The sequence below is a fragment of the Myiozetetes cayanensis genome, unplaced genomic scaffold, assembly GCF_022539395.1.
Source record: "Myiozetetes cayanensis isolate MyiCay16 unplaced genomic scaffold, myiCay2020 scf32, whole genome shotgun sequence".
In the NCBI taxonomy this organism is placed as follows: domain Eukaryota; kingdom Metazoa; phylum Chordata; class Aves; order Passeriformes; family Tyrannidae; genus Myiozetetes; species Myiozetetes cayanensis.
Window position 1 is genome coordinate 5325351 of NW_026087544.1, and position 17011 is coordinate 5342361.

Genomic DNA, 17011 nt, shown 5'->3' on the forward strand with positions numbered 1-17011 from the left:
GAAAAATGGGGAAAAACCTGAAACGAAAGTGTCCTGAGAGGGTAAAAGCAGCCTGAGAGTCTTCCCTTCTCATTAGAGCATCTCGAGCTCGGTGCAGGGGCTGAGTGAGCCGGGGCCGGGGGGTGCCAGGGAGGGTCTGCTCCTCCACTTGAGGCAGCGCTGCCTTATCAGCATCCCCGGCCCTGGTTGACAGCCGGGCTGGCTTGTGTCAGCCCCTCGGGCACTCGCGTATCTCGGTCCGGAGGGTTTAAAATAGCAAATCTCCGAGGCCGCACAATAGCTTGGGCTTATATGGGCTCCTGGGGAGGAAGGGGGAGCGGCGGAGGGGGGCCGGGGCCGCGGCTGCCGAAATAGCAGCTCACAAGTGTTGCATTCCTCGCTGGGCGCCGGGCACATTCCTGCCGGCGCTGCCCGCCCCGGGGTGGGCGCTGGAGCCCCCTTAAAGCCTCCTGTCCCCCAAGAGCATTTCCCAGACACCCGCCGGCTTCCCCTCGGCTCCCTGGGACCTCCCGCGGCACAGGTAAGGCTGGGGCAGCCCGCTCCCGATGTAGATGCTCGGTGGAAGGCAGCGCTTACGGACCCAGAAATGATCCGGCTCCGGGTTCACGGTCCTCCCCAGCCCCTTGCTCTGGTGTGCGTGTGTTTGCCACGAAGGCATTCCCAGGGATAAAGCGCCGGGACCATCTCCATCCCGCTGTATTTGCAGTTTGTCCAGTGCCTTTTGAACCACCCTGATGTGTGCCGAGGTGGCTGAGATAGATTTTGGCTGCTGTGGTTCTGGGGGAATCTCATAGATCCCCCATCCCTGCGTCTCTGGAGGGAACAGAAGGGATGTGGTGCCTGTGGGAGGGTCGGGGCAGCCTGACCCTGGCTTGCTGGCAGCCCGTGGGGTGGGATAGGGGTGGGATGCTCCTGGGCATGGTCTGACCCTGCCAGGCAGGACCTGGAGCAGTGACACGACCCACACTGGAGCAAACGGTGGGAAATGGGAGCTCCATGTCTGAGCAGCCTGTGAACCACGGATTAACTCAGCCCCACAGGGGTGACCAGCCAGCCCTGAGCTGAAGGACAGGGTGATTTTAAGGAGTGGGAGGAATATCTGGATTGTTTAATACACAACAAATGATGGGAGATTTTTTGCAGTCAATAAATAATACGTGCAATGTTTCCTCTTTAACTCTGTACTGTATCTGCTGGTTCTCCTAACTCTATCAAAACAGAATTTCAAGCTTAAATGGAAAGGTTTATCTGTTTCTGGGCAGAGGATGGGTATATACTCCCTAGAGCCACTTTGTTCTTGTGTACCCCCTTAACAGTCCTGGGTTTGGTGCTGTTCCCTCTGCTCTTTGGGATCTAGTGATGTATGAGAGAGGAGGGGAATGGAAACGTAGGAATAAACTTTCACATGTTTGCACTGTCATGGCCAGGAGGGGCCCTCCACTCCTATGTCATGAGAGGATGACATGAAGCCTTCTGCTTAGAGGCCACATAACAGATTTGGCCAAGCTTGGGGTTTCAGAACCATGCTGAGCCAGGGGGAAAAGCAAGGCCAGGAATTGATATTTGAGGGGAAGTGGAAATTGAGGGGATGGCGCTGGAGGGGGTGCTGAGGGCCAAGCCCCACATCCATCAGAAGAAAGGGAACAGCGACAGCAGAAGCAGGAGGTGACCCCGAGGCAGACGGGGCCGAGTTCTGACTTCGTGTGTCTCCAAAAGCCCCTTGTGAGTCACCACCCAGAACTGAGATCTGACAACCCCTGGAGCTGCGGGTGTGCCCAGACACCCCCCCTGTAGTGCCTTTCCCATGCCTGAGGATTCCAGCTCTGGATTCAGCACCTTGAATAAGCAATCCTGAAGCCTGTCCTACCCATCCTGGGTAATAAATGCTCGACAGATGTAGCCAGGACCAGTTGTTCCCAGACTCCGGGCAGCAGGAGAAGTGAAGCGTTGCTGCTCTGGGAACAGGTGGTTTAGCACATGGAAGTTATTTCTAGAGCTGCCTTGTGTTGTCCTGAGGCATCTCAGCTCTGCTGAGGTCTGGCACGGTCATGAGCAGTGCATGGGCTGGGCAGGGGATGGGGCTGATGCTCTGGGCTGCTCCAGGATGCCCAAGGATGGGGCTGGTCAGTGGAGCATTGGGTGAAGGTTAGATGAGGTGGGATGATGAGCAAAGTCCTCCTCAGCACAGCTGGGAGGGAGACAGATTTGCTGGGAACATAAGCAAGGCCGTTGCTGCAGAGTTTTTAGCCCTGTTGCTAAAACCAGGCTGTGAATTATCCCTTTTAGCTGACCTCAGGCTCAGGGCCAGCACCAAGAGAGAAATGCTCCTGCTTAGCCCAGGTTGCCTCTTTCCAGAGCCCTTGGAGGGCTGGGCTGGGAGATCTCCCTGAGGATTTGTGCTGTGCCTTGTGCAGGGCTGTAAATCCAAGATAACAACAGGTCATCCCTGAGAGCTTCAAATGAGCTAAGAATAGTCAGGAAGCAAAACAAGCTGCTCATTGCAGTGGGGTGATTTTCCTGCCCCCTGAGCAAACACAGCCCCCTGAGAGGGCTGAGGAGAGGGGAGCTGTGCCCTGGACATGGCTCCTGACAGAGTTATCAGTGCTGCACGAGGCTGTGTCTAATCTCCTGCCTTCAATTTGAGGCGAGCTGTGATCCTGGGACAGGAGGGGAGGGGGGAGCCTTATCTCTGCTGAGATAACGCTGTCACAGCCCAGCTGGGGACAGCTCAGAGCTCCAAGTCCTTTGGAGAGAAGTGACACCTCTGTGCCCATGTCCTGGTGCTGGAGGACGGGCTGTGCTTGTCCTTATCTCAGCTCCTAACCCTCACTTTTTCCAATCTGCCTTGACCCCTGCTAGATAACCACAGGCATGTCGGACACTGAAGAGGTCACTGAAGAATATGAGCAGTAAGTGGTGTGTTTTTAGACACACTTCCTTTCCCCCTATTCCCACTTTCCCAGAGGTGCCATTCAGAGGGCACTGGCTCTTGTTGTTATCCCAGCACTCAGCATGAAGCCCCCCACCGAAGCCTGTGCCCACCTGCACCACTGCCCTGGCAGTTCCAGACCCCCAGCAGTGAGGAATTTTGTGTTAGGAGCTGTTTCCACACACATGGATGGGACAAAGAGATGGTTCATATATTAAAAAAGCTGCAGTGTAAATCAGTGAGATAGAGAGCTGGGAAAAACATGATGCCACCAGTCTGTTGCTGACGGGGTCCTGCTGCCACACCCAGACCATCAATCCACAAGGCCCGAATTTGAGAGGAATTTTTGCTGCTGAGGGTTCCTGGGCCATGAGGTGTGTTCTGGAGGGATGGGGCTCAACATCTGCATTACACAGTTATGGGGATCAGTGTGAACACAGCTCCTGCTTCTCAGGAAGCTGAAGAAGCAGATTTGCATCCTTCTCTTGTGTTTCAATGCCATCCCAAACTCACATGTGTCAGCAACCTGTCCCCTGGGCACACCTGAGGACAGGCTGTGCATCTTCCCCGAGGTCAGAGAAGATCTTTGGGGCAAAGATGGGATGTGAGATGACTGTTTCTGGGACTACAGGCCATGGTCACTCAATCTTCTCAAGCTGCAAACCCGTGGTGTGCTCTGACCACTGTCAAAGTGTCAGTCATTCAACTCTTGCTGTTCACAGCCTGCAGAATGACCTGGGTCTTGTCCCTGTCCCCACTGCCACCTTAAAGCCACCCACAAAACAGTCCCTGCCCATTACTATGAGAAAGGGGATTTCCTTGAGGAAATTCCCAGCTCCCCTCCCGATGGACACACGTGCCCAGTTACAGCAGACCGGTGTAACTCCAGATATTTGTGTTGTGCTTTGCAGGGAGCAGGAAGGTAAGAGGACGTGGAGCATCTGCAGCTCCTCCTGGAGCACCTGCAGCTGCCCTGAGGCCGAAAAACGATCACAGAAACTTCAATAACCTGCGTCTCCTTTCCCTTCTCTCTCTCTCCCGTGCCTGTGTGTGCTCTGTGAAGAGGAATATGTGGAAGAAGGTAGGTGTTTACCTGCAAGGACCAAGAGACAAGTGCTGTGGGTTCAGTGTTTTGCTTGGGGGGGCTGTGGGGGTCAACTCATTGACTGCAATGGCCAAATCATGCCCATGCATGTTTGAGATTCCTCCCCCTGAAACATCAGTAGGATCAAAACCAGATTGAATTTTCCCGGGATCTTTTCAGTCAGAGTGAGCTCTTGACTCAAAACAGGGGTGGAAATGCTGGGCACGGGTGTTGGCAGAGCTGGAACTTCAGCTAGATGTGTGTCAGTGATGCTCAAGCACAAACCTCCCTCTGCCTCAGCCCGATGATGACACAACCACCCCCTCCCCGTGCACGGAGCTGCTCTGGGGCACAGCTGAGCTGGGCTTTTGGGCTGGGCTGGGGAGCTGGGCTTTGCTGAGCCTCTTGCTGCTTCAGGGCACTGCCAGGCAAAACATCCTGAGCCTTAAGAGCAAAGAGAGGCACAAAGGGGAAGCCACTGCAGTGTTTGAGTCCTTGTCTCATGCACGCCAGAGCTCCGCAGCTTCATGGCCTCCAACTAACTCTGCGCTTATTCCTTTCCCTCCTCCCTGGCCCAGAAGAGGAAGAATGGATGGAGGAAGAAGACGGTAGTTATTGCACCTTTCTTTATTTCACCTCTCCACTGCTGCTGTCAATATGTCGTGGGTTGTGTGTCTTTCGCCTCTCCCTGGCTGGGAGATGGTTTTCTTTCATTCTTCCACTTCTCTCTCCTGGTCCTTGCACTCCCCTCTCCTGCCCTGCTGTGCTGTCTGTGGATCTGCTCCCTCGTCTGTGGCTTCTCTCTTACATCCAGCCGATCAAAGGCACTCGTGGTTTGCTCTCTTTGCTGTCTTCTTTCTCTTTCCTTCTGTCTTGCTGTGGGGCTGCAAGTCCTCCCAAGACCTGCGAGCCCCAGCATTGCTGACTCCAGTGGAAGACTCTTGTGGGGACACTGCTCCCTCCAGCGGAAAAATGCTCCAACAGTGTCACAAATAAGATTGTGAGGGTGCCAGCCAGTCCTGGGCTTCGCTGGGCTAGAGGAGAGCGATAGAAATCCCTCCTCCCTTCCTGGGGTGTAAGGGAATGATAGCGTGAGAGGGAAGGAGGGACAAAGCCAACAAGTGGCTATCAATCCTTTAATTTCATTCATTTATTTTTTATTTCCTTCCTGAGGACAGAGCAGCCCTTGGGTAAAGGTTAGAGCGAAATCTTTTGCTTTCTGAGCCTCTGTTTCTCTCTCCTGTGGCTGTGTCTCCTCTGGTCTCTCTCAGTCGGCTCCATGTCACAGTTGTCCTGATACCAGGACGTGTAGGGAGCCAGAGGGAATGGTGTTGTCCCACTCAGGATGTGTAGGGAGCCAGAGGGAATGGTGTTGTCCCACTCAGGATGTGTAGGGAGGCAGAGGGGATGGTGCTGTTGGACTCACACTGCCCCTTATCCCACAGGTCAGGAAGAGCAGGTAGAGGAGGTGGAGGAGACAACCAGTGAAACCAAGGCAGAAGGTGAGTGGTGGCTTTGCCAGCCAGCTCCCATGGCTTGACAGGAGCCATGCTCTGCTCCAGGGGCTGAGATGTCCCAGCATGGCCTGTGACAGGGGCCAGTAGCACCGAGGGGCAGCTCTCCCCCAGCTCTGTGGTGTCCAGTAAGGCAGGTGGCAAAGCTGAGATGCCCTTCCCTGACCTGCCTTGGCCCTGCAAGCATGAGGATGTTTGTGTTTGCTGCTGGTTGCTGATTGTTTTGTGTCCAGCCCTCTGAAATAATGCCAAAAATGAGCCAAGCCTGTTCCACCATGGGGTCCCCACAAGGTTGGGTTTCCAGAGCAGGGGTCATGCTCTGATGTGTCTCACCATCTAAAGAGCACTGGGACATTTGGGGTGGCCTGAGGTGTGACCCCCGTGCCGTTACAGCTCGTCAGGGGGCTCAGATCCCCGCTGTGTCCCCCAGGTTTGGGTGCTGGGACCCCTGTGTGGTTGTCCTAATTCATATTCTCCCCATTTCTTTTAAAACAGAGCAAGAAGATGAAACAAGGGCATCAGGAGAAGGTAAAGCAGGAGTGAAGGAGAGATGGTTTTGGCCATTTCAGTCTTGACCCCAGTCCCCCAAGACACTGGGCCCTTGGAACAGTACTTTTGGTGTTGAATTAATTTTCTGCTGAAGGGAGAGAATCTGTGGTAATCAGGGCAGCTCACCCAAAATCAGAAAGTCAGAGAATCATAAAATTATTTGGGTTGGAAAAGACCTTAAAGATCATCTTGTTCCAATCCCTGCCCTGGTCAGGGACACCTTCCCCTAGACCAGGCTGCTCCAAACCCTGTCCAACCTGGCCATGAAGACTTACAGAGAAGGGCAGCCACAGCTTCTCTGGGCAACCTAGAAGGGTTGAGGTACAATTCAAAGTACAAAATACAGAAGGAGAGGGTGGCATTGCTGATTTTTGGACAGTGCTCTCAGGCACATGGTGGGATTGTTGGGGTATCCTGTGCAGGGCCAGGAGCTGGACTCGATGATCCTGATGGCTCAACCTCTTCTATAATTCTGTGACTCTGTGTTTTCCACAGGTGGAGAGGGGGACAGAGAGCAGGAGCCTGGGGAAGGTGAAGTATCACCCTCATTCCTTTCATCTGTGTAAGGAGGTACCAAAAACTGCTCTGCCCAGCCAGGAGCACTGACGTATGTCTCGGGTTTTGGCACAGGGATGGACACCTCATTGCTGGAGGATGATCCACAGTGCAGCCTGTGCTGCTGGGAGAGAGGGGGAGCTCGGCTCAGGGTGGTGGGTTTGGGTCAAGGTGTGAAGGAAATGCCTCTGTGACCCTGACCTTGTCTTTCTGTCCTGCTCCTGGGGACCTGCAGGTGAATCGAAGCCAAAACCCAAGTAAGTGTCACAGTGTTTCCTCTGGGACAAGGTCTGAGCTGGGAGCTGTGCCAGGGCAGAGGCTCCATGTGATGGGCTTAGCACCCTGATCCATAAAGGGCATGGGACAGTGAGGCCTCCAGAGCATGGAAACAGAGTGAGACTGGGAGATGGAGGAAAAAAAGGGAGAGAAACAGGTAAACATGGAGCATGAGGGGGATCCTGAGAATGGAGTCTCAGGAAATTCAGCTGCCCTGTGACCCTGTAGCTGGGAAAAAAATCTGTACACCCAAGCCTGGGATAGAGAGCCCATGGCACAGCCAGGGTCTGGCTTCTGACAGGGTGCTCCTGGCCACAACACGAGCACCAGCATTCCAGGCACAGAGCACCTGCCCCAAGGAGCGGGGCTGTGAACCACTGCCAGGAACCTGTGGGTCCTCAAAGAGCCCCGGAATGCTGTGGTGTGGGAGGCAGATCTGCCCTCAGCCATCATCCCTCTGTGTCTCTGCGTGCCCCTACCGAGCATCTCCCGCCCTCCCTCAAGCCCACAGAGGGGATGGTCCCCAGCTCCCTGTGCCAGGTCACACTGGAGCACACGGTTCCTCTGTGCCCTTTTGGGTGAGCAGTGGGTTGGCTGCCAGCCCCAGAGTGCTGGCAAAGGGTCGTGGTCATGTTGTCTGCAGCTTGCAGAGCTATTCCAGCCATGCAGGCGCCTTGGAGTGCTTCTCGGGAATGCCACGGGTCTTCCTCCGAGGCTGCCCAGCTGGCACCCTCCAGCAAGAGTTATTGCACTTCCCTGACCCACAGCTGTGCTCACTCTGGGCTGGGTGGATCAGTGGATGGGTGAAAGGCCCCATCCTGCCCCAGATACCTGCTGTGGGCCCACCATCCTCCTGCTCACCTTCCACCGCAGGGTCTTCATGCCAAACCTGGTGCCTCCCAAAATCCCAGATGGAGAGAGGCTGGACTTTGACGTAAGTTGTGCCCTCAGTTCCCGTTCCCACGGGGTGATCCCCTCACGTTGCTCCCCTCACAGTGCCCAGCAGCTCCCCAGCTCAGGGGAGTGTTGCTGTTTGTATCTTGTGCAGGACATTCACCGCAAGCGGATGGAGAAGGACCTGAACGAACTGCAGGCCCTCATTGAAGCCCACTTTGAGAGCAGGAAGAAGGAGGAAGAGGAGCTCCTGTCCCTCAAGGACAGGATTGTACGTCTTCAGCCTTTCCCCTCCCGTGTGGACAGACGGCCACCACCCTTCCTCACAGTCCTGACAGGAGGACATGAGACATCCCATGTCCCTGCAGGACAGAGCCTGAGATTTGAGCCAGATTTTGTACCTCAGTGCCCAGGAATTACAGAATCATAGAACCTCCTGAGCTGGGAGACACCTACAATGGCCACCTCAACAATCCCACCTTGTCCCTGAGAGCGTTGCCCAAATGCTCCTGCAGCTCTGGCAGCCTTGGGGCTGTGCCCACTGCCCTGGGGAGCCTGTTCAGTGCCCAGCCAGCCTCTGGGGGAAGAACCTGAGATCCAACCTGACCCTTTCCTGACACAGCTCCAGCCCTTCCCTCAGGTCCTGTCACTGGGCAGCCCTGGCCCATCCGCGGTGCCCGATGACGATGCACCTCCCTCGTGGTCACTGTCCAAACACACTCCCCTGGGAGATGTGGGAGCAGCAGATCCACCCTTGGGGCTCTCAGGGCTGTGAGAATCAGGGAGGGACAGAGAGGATGCAGATTCTCCAGGGTGTCCGAGCCAAGGTCCTCTCCTCGTGCAGGAAAAGCGGCGAGCGGAGAGGGCGGAGCAGCAGCGGATCCGCAGCGAGAGGGAGAAGGAGCGCCAGGCCCGGATGGCCGTGAGTGTCTCCTGGGAATGGGGAGCTCAGGATGGGCTGAGGGGGCTTGGGAAGCATGAGCTGGGTGCTGGGTGCAAGACAGCCCGTGATGTGTCCATCCACCCGCTCCTGACCCACTGCTGGCCTTGGCAGGAGGAAAGAGCCCGCAAGGAGGAAGAGGAGGCTCGGAAGAGGGCTGAGGAGGAGGACAGGAAGAAGAAAGCTCTCTCCAACATGCTGCATTTTGGAGGCTACATGCAGAAGGTGTGTAATCCTACCCCAGGCGGTGCCAGGAAGCTGCTGCTGCTCCTGGGAAGGGCTTGACCACGGGCTGAGCTCACCCGGTGTTGATAGACTGTGGTTTCTAAAGGCAGGAGAAGTCAGGTCACCGTTTTTGGGTCACAACAGAGTTTATAGGGCCAAAGTGAGGTCAGAGCTGCTGTGAGCTCAGCTCTGCTGTGCAGGTGCTGGCCAGGGCAGCTCCAGCCTTGCCTCAGGGACAGGGATGGAAACAGAGGTGTCTTGTCCACTATTGCCAAAATTTCCTATAAGACCCCATGTGCTTCTGGAACCTCAAAAGCTGAGGGTGTTGGGGGCAGAACTTTGGATGGAGTAGAGCAAAGGCTGGGCAGATTTCCTTCCCTCCAATGAACTGATGGTTTCCTCAGTCAGAGAAGAAGGGCGGGAAGAAGCAAACAGAGCGGGAGAAGAAGAAGAAGATCCTCAGTGAACGGCGGAAGCCCCTGAACATCGACCACCTCAGTGAAGACAAGCTGAGGTGAGCACAGGCTGCAGGAGAGTTGTCCAGGGCAGGAGCTCGGTGTTGGGTCTCACATCCTGAGGCAGGATGCTGGGCTGGAGAGGGATGTCTGTGGCAGGATCCTGGGCTGGAGAGGGATATCTGGGGCTTGCAGCCCAGACAAGAGGGTGATGGCACAGATGGAGATGGGCTGTGACACCCCTCTGGGGACATGGCTCCATGGCTCTGCCGAGCCAACACATCCAGGCTGTGGCTGGTGGCACCAGCCATCAGAGGGAGCCAGGCTCACACTCATGGGACATGTGTGTCCCAAGGGAACCAGGCTCACATGGGTGGGAGGTGCATCCTGAGGGACCCACTCCCACGTGTGTGTGACCTGCACAGACCTCCACCGTGGCTCTGGTCCACGTGTGGGACTGGCATCACCACCTGGTAACACATCCCTGTCTGGGCAAGGAGCCTCCAGAGCACGGGAGGTGTTGGCATCACTGCCCCATCCCCTGCTCTGAGCTCCCTGGGAGTCATGTCCCTTCCCTGCACTGTCACCAGCTGGCTCTTCCCACAGGGAGAAGGCCAAGGAGCTGTGGCAAAACATCCGTGACCTGGAGGCGGAGAAATTTGACCTGCAGGAAAAGTTCAAGCGGCAGAAGTACGAGGTGAGCCTCCAGGTCCTCTGTGATTTGTTCACCCTCCACCTTCCTGGTTGCTCCTTCTGCTCCCCAGCTGGGAGATGAGGTGGGTTGTCCCAGTGGCCTCCCAGCTCCTGCTTGGCACTGCAAGAGGCTTCCTGCTCTGCTGCACAGCTCAGCCCTGTCCAAGGCCAGGTTGGACGGGGCTTGGAGCAACCTGATCTAGCAGAAGATGTCTCTGCCCACGGCAGGGGATGGGATGAGATGAGTTTTGAGGTCCTTTCCAACACAAACCATTCTGGGATTCTGTTATGCTAAAGCCCATGCAAGAACTGCAGGGAAAAAGAGAGCAGTGATGCATCTTCAGCCTGACCCTTGTCCCCAGCCAGGTGTGGGGCATCTTGCCAGGCCTCACCATCCATCCACCTGCATTTTTTCTTGCAGATCAACGTCCTCCGAAACCGTGTCAGTGACCACCAGAAAGTGTAAGTCCCTGGGGAGGTTACACCTCCCTTCTCGACATCTCCTGTCCTCCCAGCTCCAGCTCCCTGTTGTCCTGGTCCCAGTTCCCTCCCTCTGTTATCGCCCCACTCTCTTACACCCTCTCTGGGCCACCTCTTCTTCCTCCCACCCCTGCCTCTGGTCCCACTGGTGCCTGGTGTTCACAGACCTGCAGGGCTGGCCCAGAGATCTCAGTCTCTGCTCTTCTGCTCCCATTGACAAACCCTCATGACTTCCCACCTCCACCAGCTTCCCCCTGTCCCACAGACCCTGGCTGGGGATGGACCCTGGGGAGACCCCGCCCTCTGCATGGGGAACCTTGTGTCCTGTGAGGTCCTTCCAGCTTCCAGAAACCCCCATCCCTGCAAGGGATGCTCTGCCTAGCATCTCAGGGAAGTGCTGGAGATCCCAGCTTGTCTAGGAGGGGAAATCCCACTGGCTGTGGGAGCTGTAGAGCCCTGCAAGGGCAGGGGCAGCCTGACCCCATGTCCACGTTCCCTGCACATGATTGGGGGACCCTTTGTATGAGGGTGGAAGAGGGTGTTTCACCCTCACTCTCAGGAGCACCACGCTGCTCTCACATCCCCATCCCAACCCTCCTGTCTCACCTGGGAGATGCTCAGCCCCCCCTGTGTCAGGTGCAGCATCTCCCACCCACTGACACCAGCTCTCTCTTCTCTCCTGCCCCAACACGGCCTGTTCCTGCAGCAAAGGGTGAGTAGAGGCGTTTCTGAGCGCTGTGTGTCTCCCACTGCACGTGTGCTGCATGGACACCGGGACAGCAGGGAAGCAGCAGGGCTGAGGGACAAGGCAATGCCAAGGATTGGCAGCCAAAGCCAGAAATGCCCTTCACTTTCCTCTTCCTCCCTCCTCCTCCTCTTCCTCTCTGCTGACTTGTGCCCAAAGCAGTGCCTGTCCCCCTAAGCTAGTTAAGGAGAGCGATGTGGTGTGTCCTGAAGGATTCTGCAGATGTTTTTATCCCCCTGCACCCAGAGGTCCAACTCGTCAATTGTTCTCCAAAGCATCCTTAGATGGGGAGAAACACGGAAAGGGGATTGGGGCTCCTTAGAAACTCCTGGCAAATGCATGAGCTTGTTCCTACAGAGCCCCAAAACACTTGAGTCGGGTCCCAGGGTGTTACCTGGGGCCACTGAAGACCTCCATCCCCACAGGGCAGTGAGCATCAGTCAGAGATATCTCACTCCTTTGCAGGAGCGCTGACAGCACCCACCTCACCCCTCCTGTCATGATTGCTAATGCCTTTCTGCTTTTCTGCTTCCCTTCCAGGTCAAAGGGTGCCCGTGGGAAGAGCATGGTGGGTGGCAGGTGGAAGTAGGAACTCAGGAGGCACGGAAGGCTGAGCCACGGGGAGGGGCACTGCCTTTGGGCTGCCCCATGTGCCCACCCGCCCTCCTGCTGCATCAGGCCCTGGCTGCAGGCACAGGGCGGGCTGGGGGAGCAGATGCTTCACCAGGTGCCATTTCTCATCTCCACACCCCCAGTAGTGGTGTTGTGTCTGTAAATAAAGAGAGCCGTGAGGGGGTGCGGGTGTTGTCTCTATCCTGACGCTCTGAGCTCAGAGGGAACAGGCACAGGACGGTCCCAGCAGAGCTCGACAGAACCAGCACGGTTGCACACCTGCTCCAGGCCCCCAGGACCTCCTGAATAACATAATCACAGAATATTTTGAGTTGGAAGGGATCCACAAGGACCATCCACTCCAACTCCTAAGTGAACGGCCCATCCAGGGATGGAATCCACGATCCTGGAGTTATTAGCACCACGCTCCAACCAACTGAGCCCATCATGTCCTTGTGCCTCACAGCATCTCACACCTGCAGTCCTTGGGAGGTTTTGTAGCAGACCTCAGTGGTCTGACCTGCTTTTCCTGCCCCACCATCCTTGTTATGGCCATTTAAATTCCTGCTTTTGTTGTCCCCGTGCTCCTCTCTGGTTATCTCTCTCTCCCACAGTGCCTTCTGGGGGCACTGCTTCCCAAGTCTCTTGGTCCATGGAATAGTCACAAACTCACCCTCCAGGCCATCCTTACTCCTATTTCCACCACTTGTTGCAGGGCTCAGACCAACTGGGTTTGCCTCCTCTGTGTGTTTCTGACAACATCCAATGAAGCCTTGAGATAAGTCAGTGTGGAGAGGCCATTTATCTGTGCCTTAGGGGTGTAGATCTCTTCCCATCTGGCTGTGGGCACCTCTGTAGCGTGTTCACACGTGCAGTGCCTGCAGTGGCACATCAGCTGGATAGCCCAGAGTGTTCCTGGTGGATCTGGGCCTGGACTGACAGCCATCTGAAGACACTGCCCATTTCACAGGGCAAACTGGCCCATGGTGTTGATAAACAGCATCCATGAAGCATTTCCCAGTGCAGTGAGGAAGGGAAGGATGCACAGGGTGGTGGATCTTCAAAGGCTTCTTGTCCCCCAGCAAGATATTTTGTCTCCTCCCTTACTGGGGTCACCTGTCCTCCCCTTCCCCTCCCTGCTGATGTGGGGATATCCTGCAGGTTGAGCTCCTGTTGGGGGATGATTTATTTTGCCTAATTCAACACAACCATCAGGTTTTAGGGAACAAGGCTCTGGGAAGCCTCACACTCAGTGAGGCAGCAAGTGGAGGACAAGCAGCTGCCTGTCGCCCACTTCCTCAAAAATGGGGTGTGAAGGGCTGAACGTGATCCCTTACTGGGACAAATGGGGAGAACTGGGGAGGGTGGCAGTGCTGGGACATGAAATGTCCGGAGGGTGGCTGAGTGATGGTCCAGCAAGTGACATTTCCACCCCGCCTGGCACACGGCAACAGGAGAGAGGAGCGCTCGGGACAGACAGCGGTGTGCGGTTTGGAAAGAAAACCTCTCATTTTCCCAGGCTCGGAAGGTCCATTCCCCAAACTTTTCCGGCAGGTAAAGGGCTGGTGGTGCCGCACAGCGGCACTGCAGCCGCTCTGCCCGTCCCTGCGGGGCTGGCAGCGCCCAGGGCGGGGGTACCCGGGCACTCCCTGCTTCCCACAGCGCTGCCTGTCGCGGCAGCTCCTGGCCCCTGTCCAGCCCTGCTCCCTGCGCGCCGGGGCCGAAACCTGCGCGCTCCCTCCACGCCCGGCACCTCCCGCCCCGCGCCCGCTGCGCGCTGGCACAGCCCGTGCCAGGCGGCTGAGTCAGCGCCCAGCCCTCACACCCACCCTCCCTGCGCCCCCTCCCTCCCGTGCCCGTGGATTCCCACCCTGAGCGGGCACGGCGGAGCGCGGGCGATCCTCTGGGACGTGGCAGAGCACGCCGGGGGCTTCCCCGGGGGCTTCCCGGGTGCTGGCATCACCCCAAGCCTTGTGACGATGGCAGCGGTGCGGCGAGTTGTGCCAGGGATCGCTGGAGCGCGGCTCGGGTGCTGTGTGCTGGTGAGCAGCTCTGCTCTGTCGCCCCTCCTCGGGGTCTGCGGCTTCCTCCCGAGGGGCAGCACCGCAATCTGCTCTCTGTGACCAGCGACAGGACCCGAGGGAACGGCTGGAGCTGTGTCAGGGCAGGGCTAGGCTGGATATTTAGGAAAAGGTTCTCCCCCCAGAGGGTGGTCGGGCACTGAATAAGCTCCCCAGGGCAGTGGTCACGACATCAAGGATGCCAGAGCTCAGGAAGTGTTTGGACAGTGCTCTCAGGCACGTGGTGAGATTGTTGGGGTGTCCTGAGCAGAGCCAGGAATTGGACCTAGTGATCCCTGTGGATCCCTGTGGATCCCTTCCAACTCAGAACATTCTGTGATTTTATGATCCTATGATCTAGTCCAACCTGCCTGCTCAAGCAGGGTCCCCATGAGGTGTTGGAGCATTGCTCCCCCCATCAGGCACAACACAGGGAGCCATCACCCACACTCCCCACTGCAGGATGGGGGACCTGAGTCCCTTAGAGCTGGAGAGGGTGTGCAGCACAGGATAACACACCCCCAACTCCTGAGCCCATGGTGGATTGTGGGTGCCACACAGGGTCCCCACTGCCCAGGCACAGCCCACCATGGGGGCTGTGTTTTGTGTGACATCCAGGGTGTCCAGGGCAGCAGAGCTCTGTGGAGCACAGAGTGGGTGTGGTATTGGATGCCATCCCGGTGGGCATTGCCCATTCTTGGGAATGTGCTGTGGGATTCACCACTCCCCCCATCCATGAACTCAGATACACGGTGGTCACACCACACTGATCCGCTGTCCCCAGGTAAAGCAGGGGGTTACCAACCTCCAGCTCAAGCCAAGGCCAAACACCAGCAAAAGAATTCCAGAAAATAAACCAGCACAACCCCCGATTTCTTGCAGCTCAGGTCCAACAACAACCTGTAGCCTAAAAGACCGAAAAAAGGGTGTAAATGCTGAATTTTGAAACACCTTCCAGACGTGGAGCTCTCACCTCCAGAGTCCCAAGCCATGGTGTTGCTGTGCCATGGCCCTCCCCAGCACACTCCCTGCAGGGCAGGCCCGTTTGTGCAAGCACCTGACGCTGGCAAGTTTCTTCCGATTATTTTTTAAACGCCTTATAAAACAGCGAGTTTCGTGGAATGCCTTAGCCCTGCAAAGCACTGCCCAGAGCAGCTCATTCACAGGTATCAATTAATGGCCTTTAATTGGTTAAAGTCAGCCCCGGTTTCTGCTGATTCCACAGCTGGGTTAAGTCACCAGTGAAGTCTTTAAAGCACCGCAGATGGGGTTTAACATCCACACAATGTCCATGAGACAGGTCCCGCTGACACAGCACCCAGCGATGCTCTGGGATGGGAAGGAAGAGGCTTTGGCTGCTGTCAGGAAGCAGCATTTTACTGGCACTTAGTGGAAGGAAAATAAGCTTCCTGGCGATGTCTGAATCGCTGTGTCTGCGTGTGCTCTCACGCCTCGGTTTCAGTGCAAGGCCCAAGTGTAAACTCTGCCTCCTCGGTGAGGGCAGCCACACTGGCAGGAGCACGGAGGTGTTGAGCCCTAACAGGAGCTGGGATCTGCCCTTTGCCCAGCATTGGATCCATAATGTCCATGACTGGTAGAGGGGGTGCCTGCCCCGGTGTGGAGCTGAGCACCAAAGCTGCAGTGATGCTGCAGAGTCTGGCAGTCCCAGGCCAAGGGATGGCACAGATCTAGGGAGGTTTGGAGCACTGGAGGGAACTGGTCCCCAGCTGCACAGATCCTGACCCCTCTCCTCTCCTGAAAGCACTTGGAGTCCAGACTCACCCCAGCTTAGCTGCAGCAAACAGTGAGCTGTGAGAAAGAGCCAGGGCCTTTAGCAGCATCTCTGACAAACCCTCAGAGCCAGGTCTCAGAGCCCACATTTGCAGTTCTCCTCTCAGGTTCCAAGTCTGCTGATGGCCACAGACCCCTCCACAAGCACGTTTAATGAAGGATGTCACCTCTGCCAAGTGCAATGTCCTGCATGAACCCCTCCAGAGCGTGTGCCCTGTTCCACACGAGCTCCAATTTGGGTCTGCTGGAATCTGAAAGAGATGGAAATGCCCAGGTGTGAACTCTCAGGGTTTGCCTTCAGACCCAGCCTGGGAAAATCCTCCTTACCCGGCAAGTCCCTTTGTATTTCCCATGGGAAATAGAAATGCAGGAGGCTGGGCTGCTGCAGATGACTGAAGTGCTTCACCAGACCCAGGAGTGCCTGACCTCTGCCCCAGAGATGCCACCACACCTCCCTCATCCCTGCCTGCTCTCTGCTCCCAGCCCACTGCTCGTGCTGCTGCATCCTGACCCTGCTGAGCAGCTCAGCACCCCCCAAAACCAGAGGGGGGGTTTGCCTGAGAGGCTGAGCCTAAACAATAAACAGGGCAGGAGGGAAAAGCAGCAGAGGAAGGCAGTGCATCTCTTATCTAACAGCTCAGAGGTTACAGCACCTGCTGGTGAGGTGGAAGATTCAAGTTCCTGTCCTTGTCTGATAGGAGCAAAGCTTTGAGGTCTGGGTTTGAACCCCAGCTGAGCTGCAGCACTGAGTCCTGGCTTTGTGTGATGCTGGTTTACCAGAGAATCCCAGAATGGTTTGGGTTAGTGGGGATCTTAAAGCTCACCCAGTCCCACTCCCTGCCCTGGTCAGGGACACCTCCCACCAGCCCAGGTTGCTCCAAGCCCCGTCCAACCTGGCCTTGGACACTTCCAGGGATAGAGCAGCCACAGCTTCTCTGGGCAACCTGTGCCAGGGCCTGCCCACCCTCACAGGGAAGAATTCCTTCTGCACATCCAACTTAAATCTCTCCTCTTTTAGTTTCAAGCTCCTCCCCCTTGTCCTGCCACTATCTACCCACGTAAAAAGTAGCTCTTCCTCTCTTTTATAAGCCCCCTTAAAGTATCAAAAGACCAACCACAATGAGGTGTCCCCTCTGTATCTCAAGTTTATAAAGCTACACAGCCATGCTGGGCTGTGGCACAGGCAATACTGAAATGGCTTTGTGGCCC

General features: G+C 56.3%; 1 protein-coding gene across 4 annotated transcripts; it reads left to right on the forward strand.

Moving 5' to 3' along the window:
• Positions 1–477: 477 nt before the first annotated feature.
• TNNT2 (troponin T2, cardiac type) lies at positions 478–11928 on the forward strand. 4 transcript variants are annotated; one of them, XM_050327140.1, is made up of 18 exons: positions 478–520; positions 2860–2909; positions 3841–3851; positions 3993–4010; positions 4592–4621; positions 5459–5515; positions 6023–6055; positions 6572–6607; positions 6867–6888; positions 7781–7841; positions 7956–8072; positions 8646–8723; positions 8856–8966; positions 9371–9480; positions 10028–10118; positions 10536–10576; positions 11301–11306; positions 11880–11928. In XM_050327140.1, the coding sequence occupies exons 2-18, from the start codon at positions 2872–2874 to the stop codon at positions 11926–11928; spliced, it is 909 nt and encodes a 302-aa protein (XP_050183097.1). In that variant the 5' UTR covers positions 478–520; positions 2860–2871. The 4 variants fall into 4 exon arrangements, with proteins under 4 accessions (XP_050183097.1, XP_050183098.1, XP_050183100.1 ...); XM_050327143.1 differs by lacking the exons at positions 478–520; positions 4592–4621 and adding an exon at positions 6429–6431 and having other exon boundaries at positions 2872–2909; XM_050327141.1 differs by lacking the exons at positions 11301–11306; positions 11880–11928 and having other exon boundaries at positions 10536–10580.
• Positions 11929–17011: the final 5083 nt, after the last annotated feature.

Excerpts from the sequence above, each read along its gene's own strand:
- TNNT2 (XM_050327140.1), top strand. The coding sequence starts at position 2,872 with ATGTCGGACACTGAAGAGGTCACTGAAGAATATGAGCA. Across the intron at positions 8,073-8,645 it reads TGTCCCTCAAGGACAGGATT|GAAAAGCGGCGAGCGGAGAG; the intron begins GTACGTCTTCAG and ends CTCCTCGTGCAG. Across the intron at positions 10,119-10,535 it reads TCAAGCGGCAGAAGTACGAG|ATCAACGTCCTCCGAAACCG; the intron begins GTGAGCCTCCAG and ends TTTTTCTTGCAG.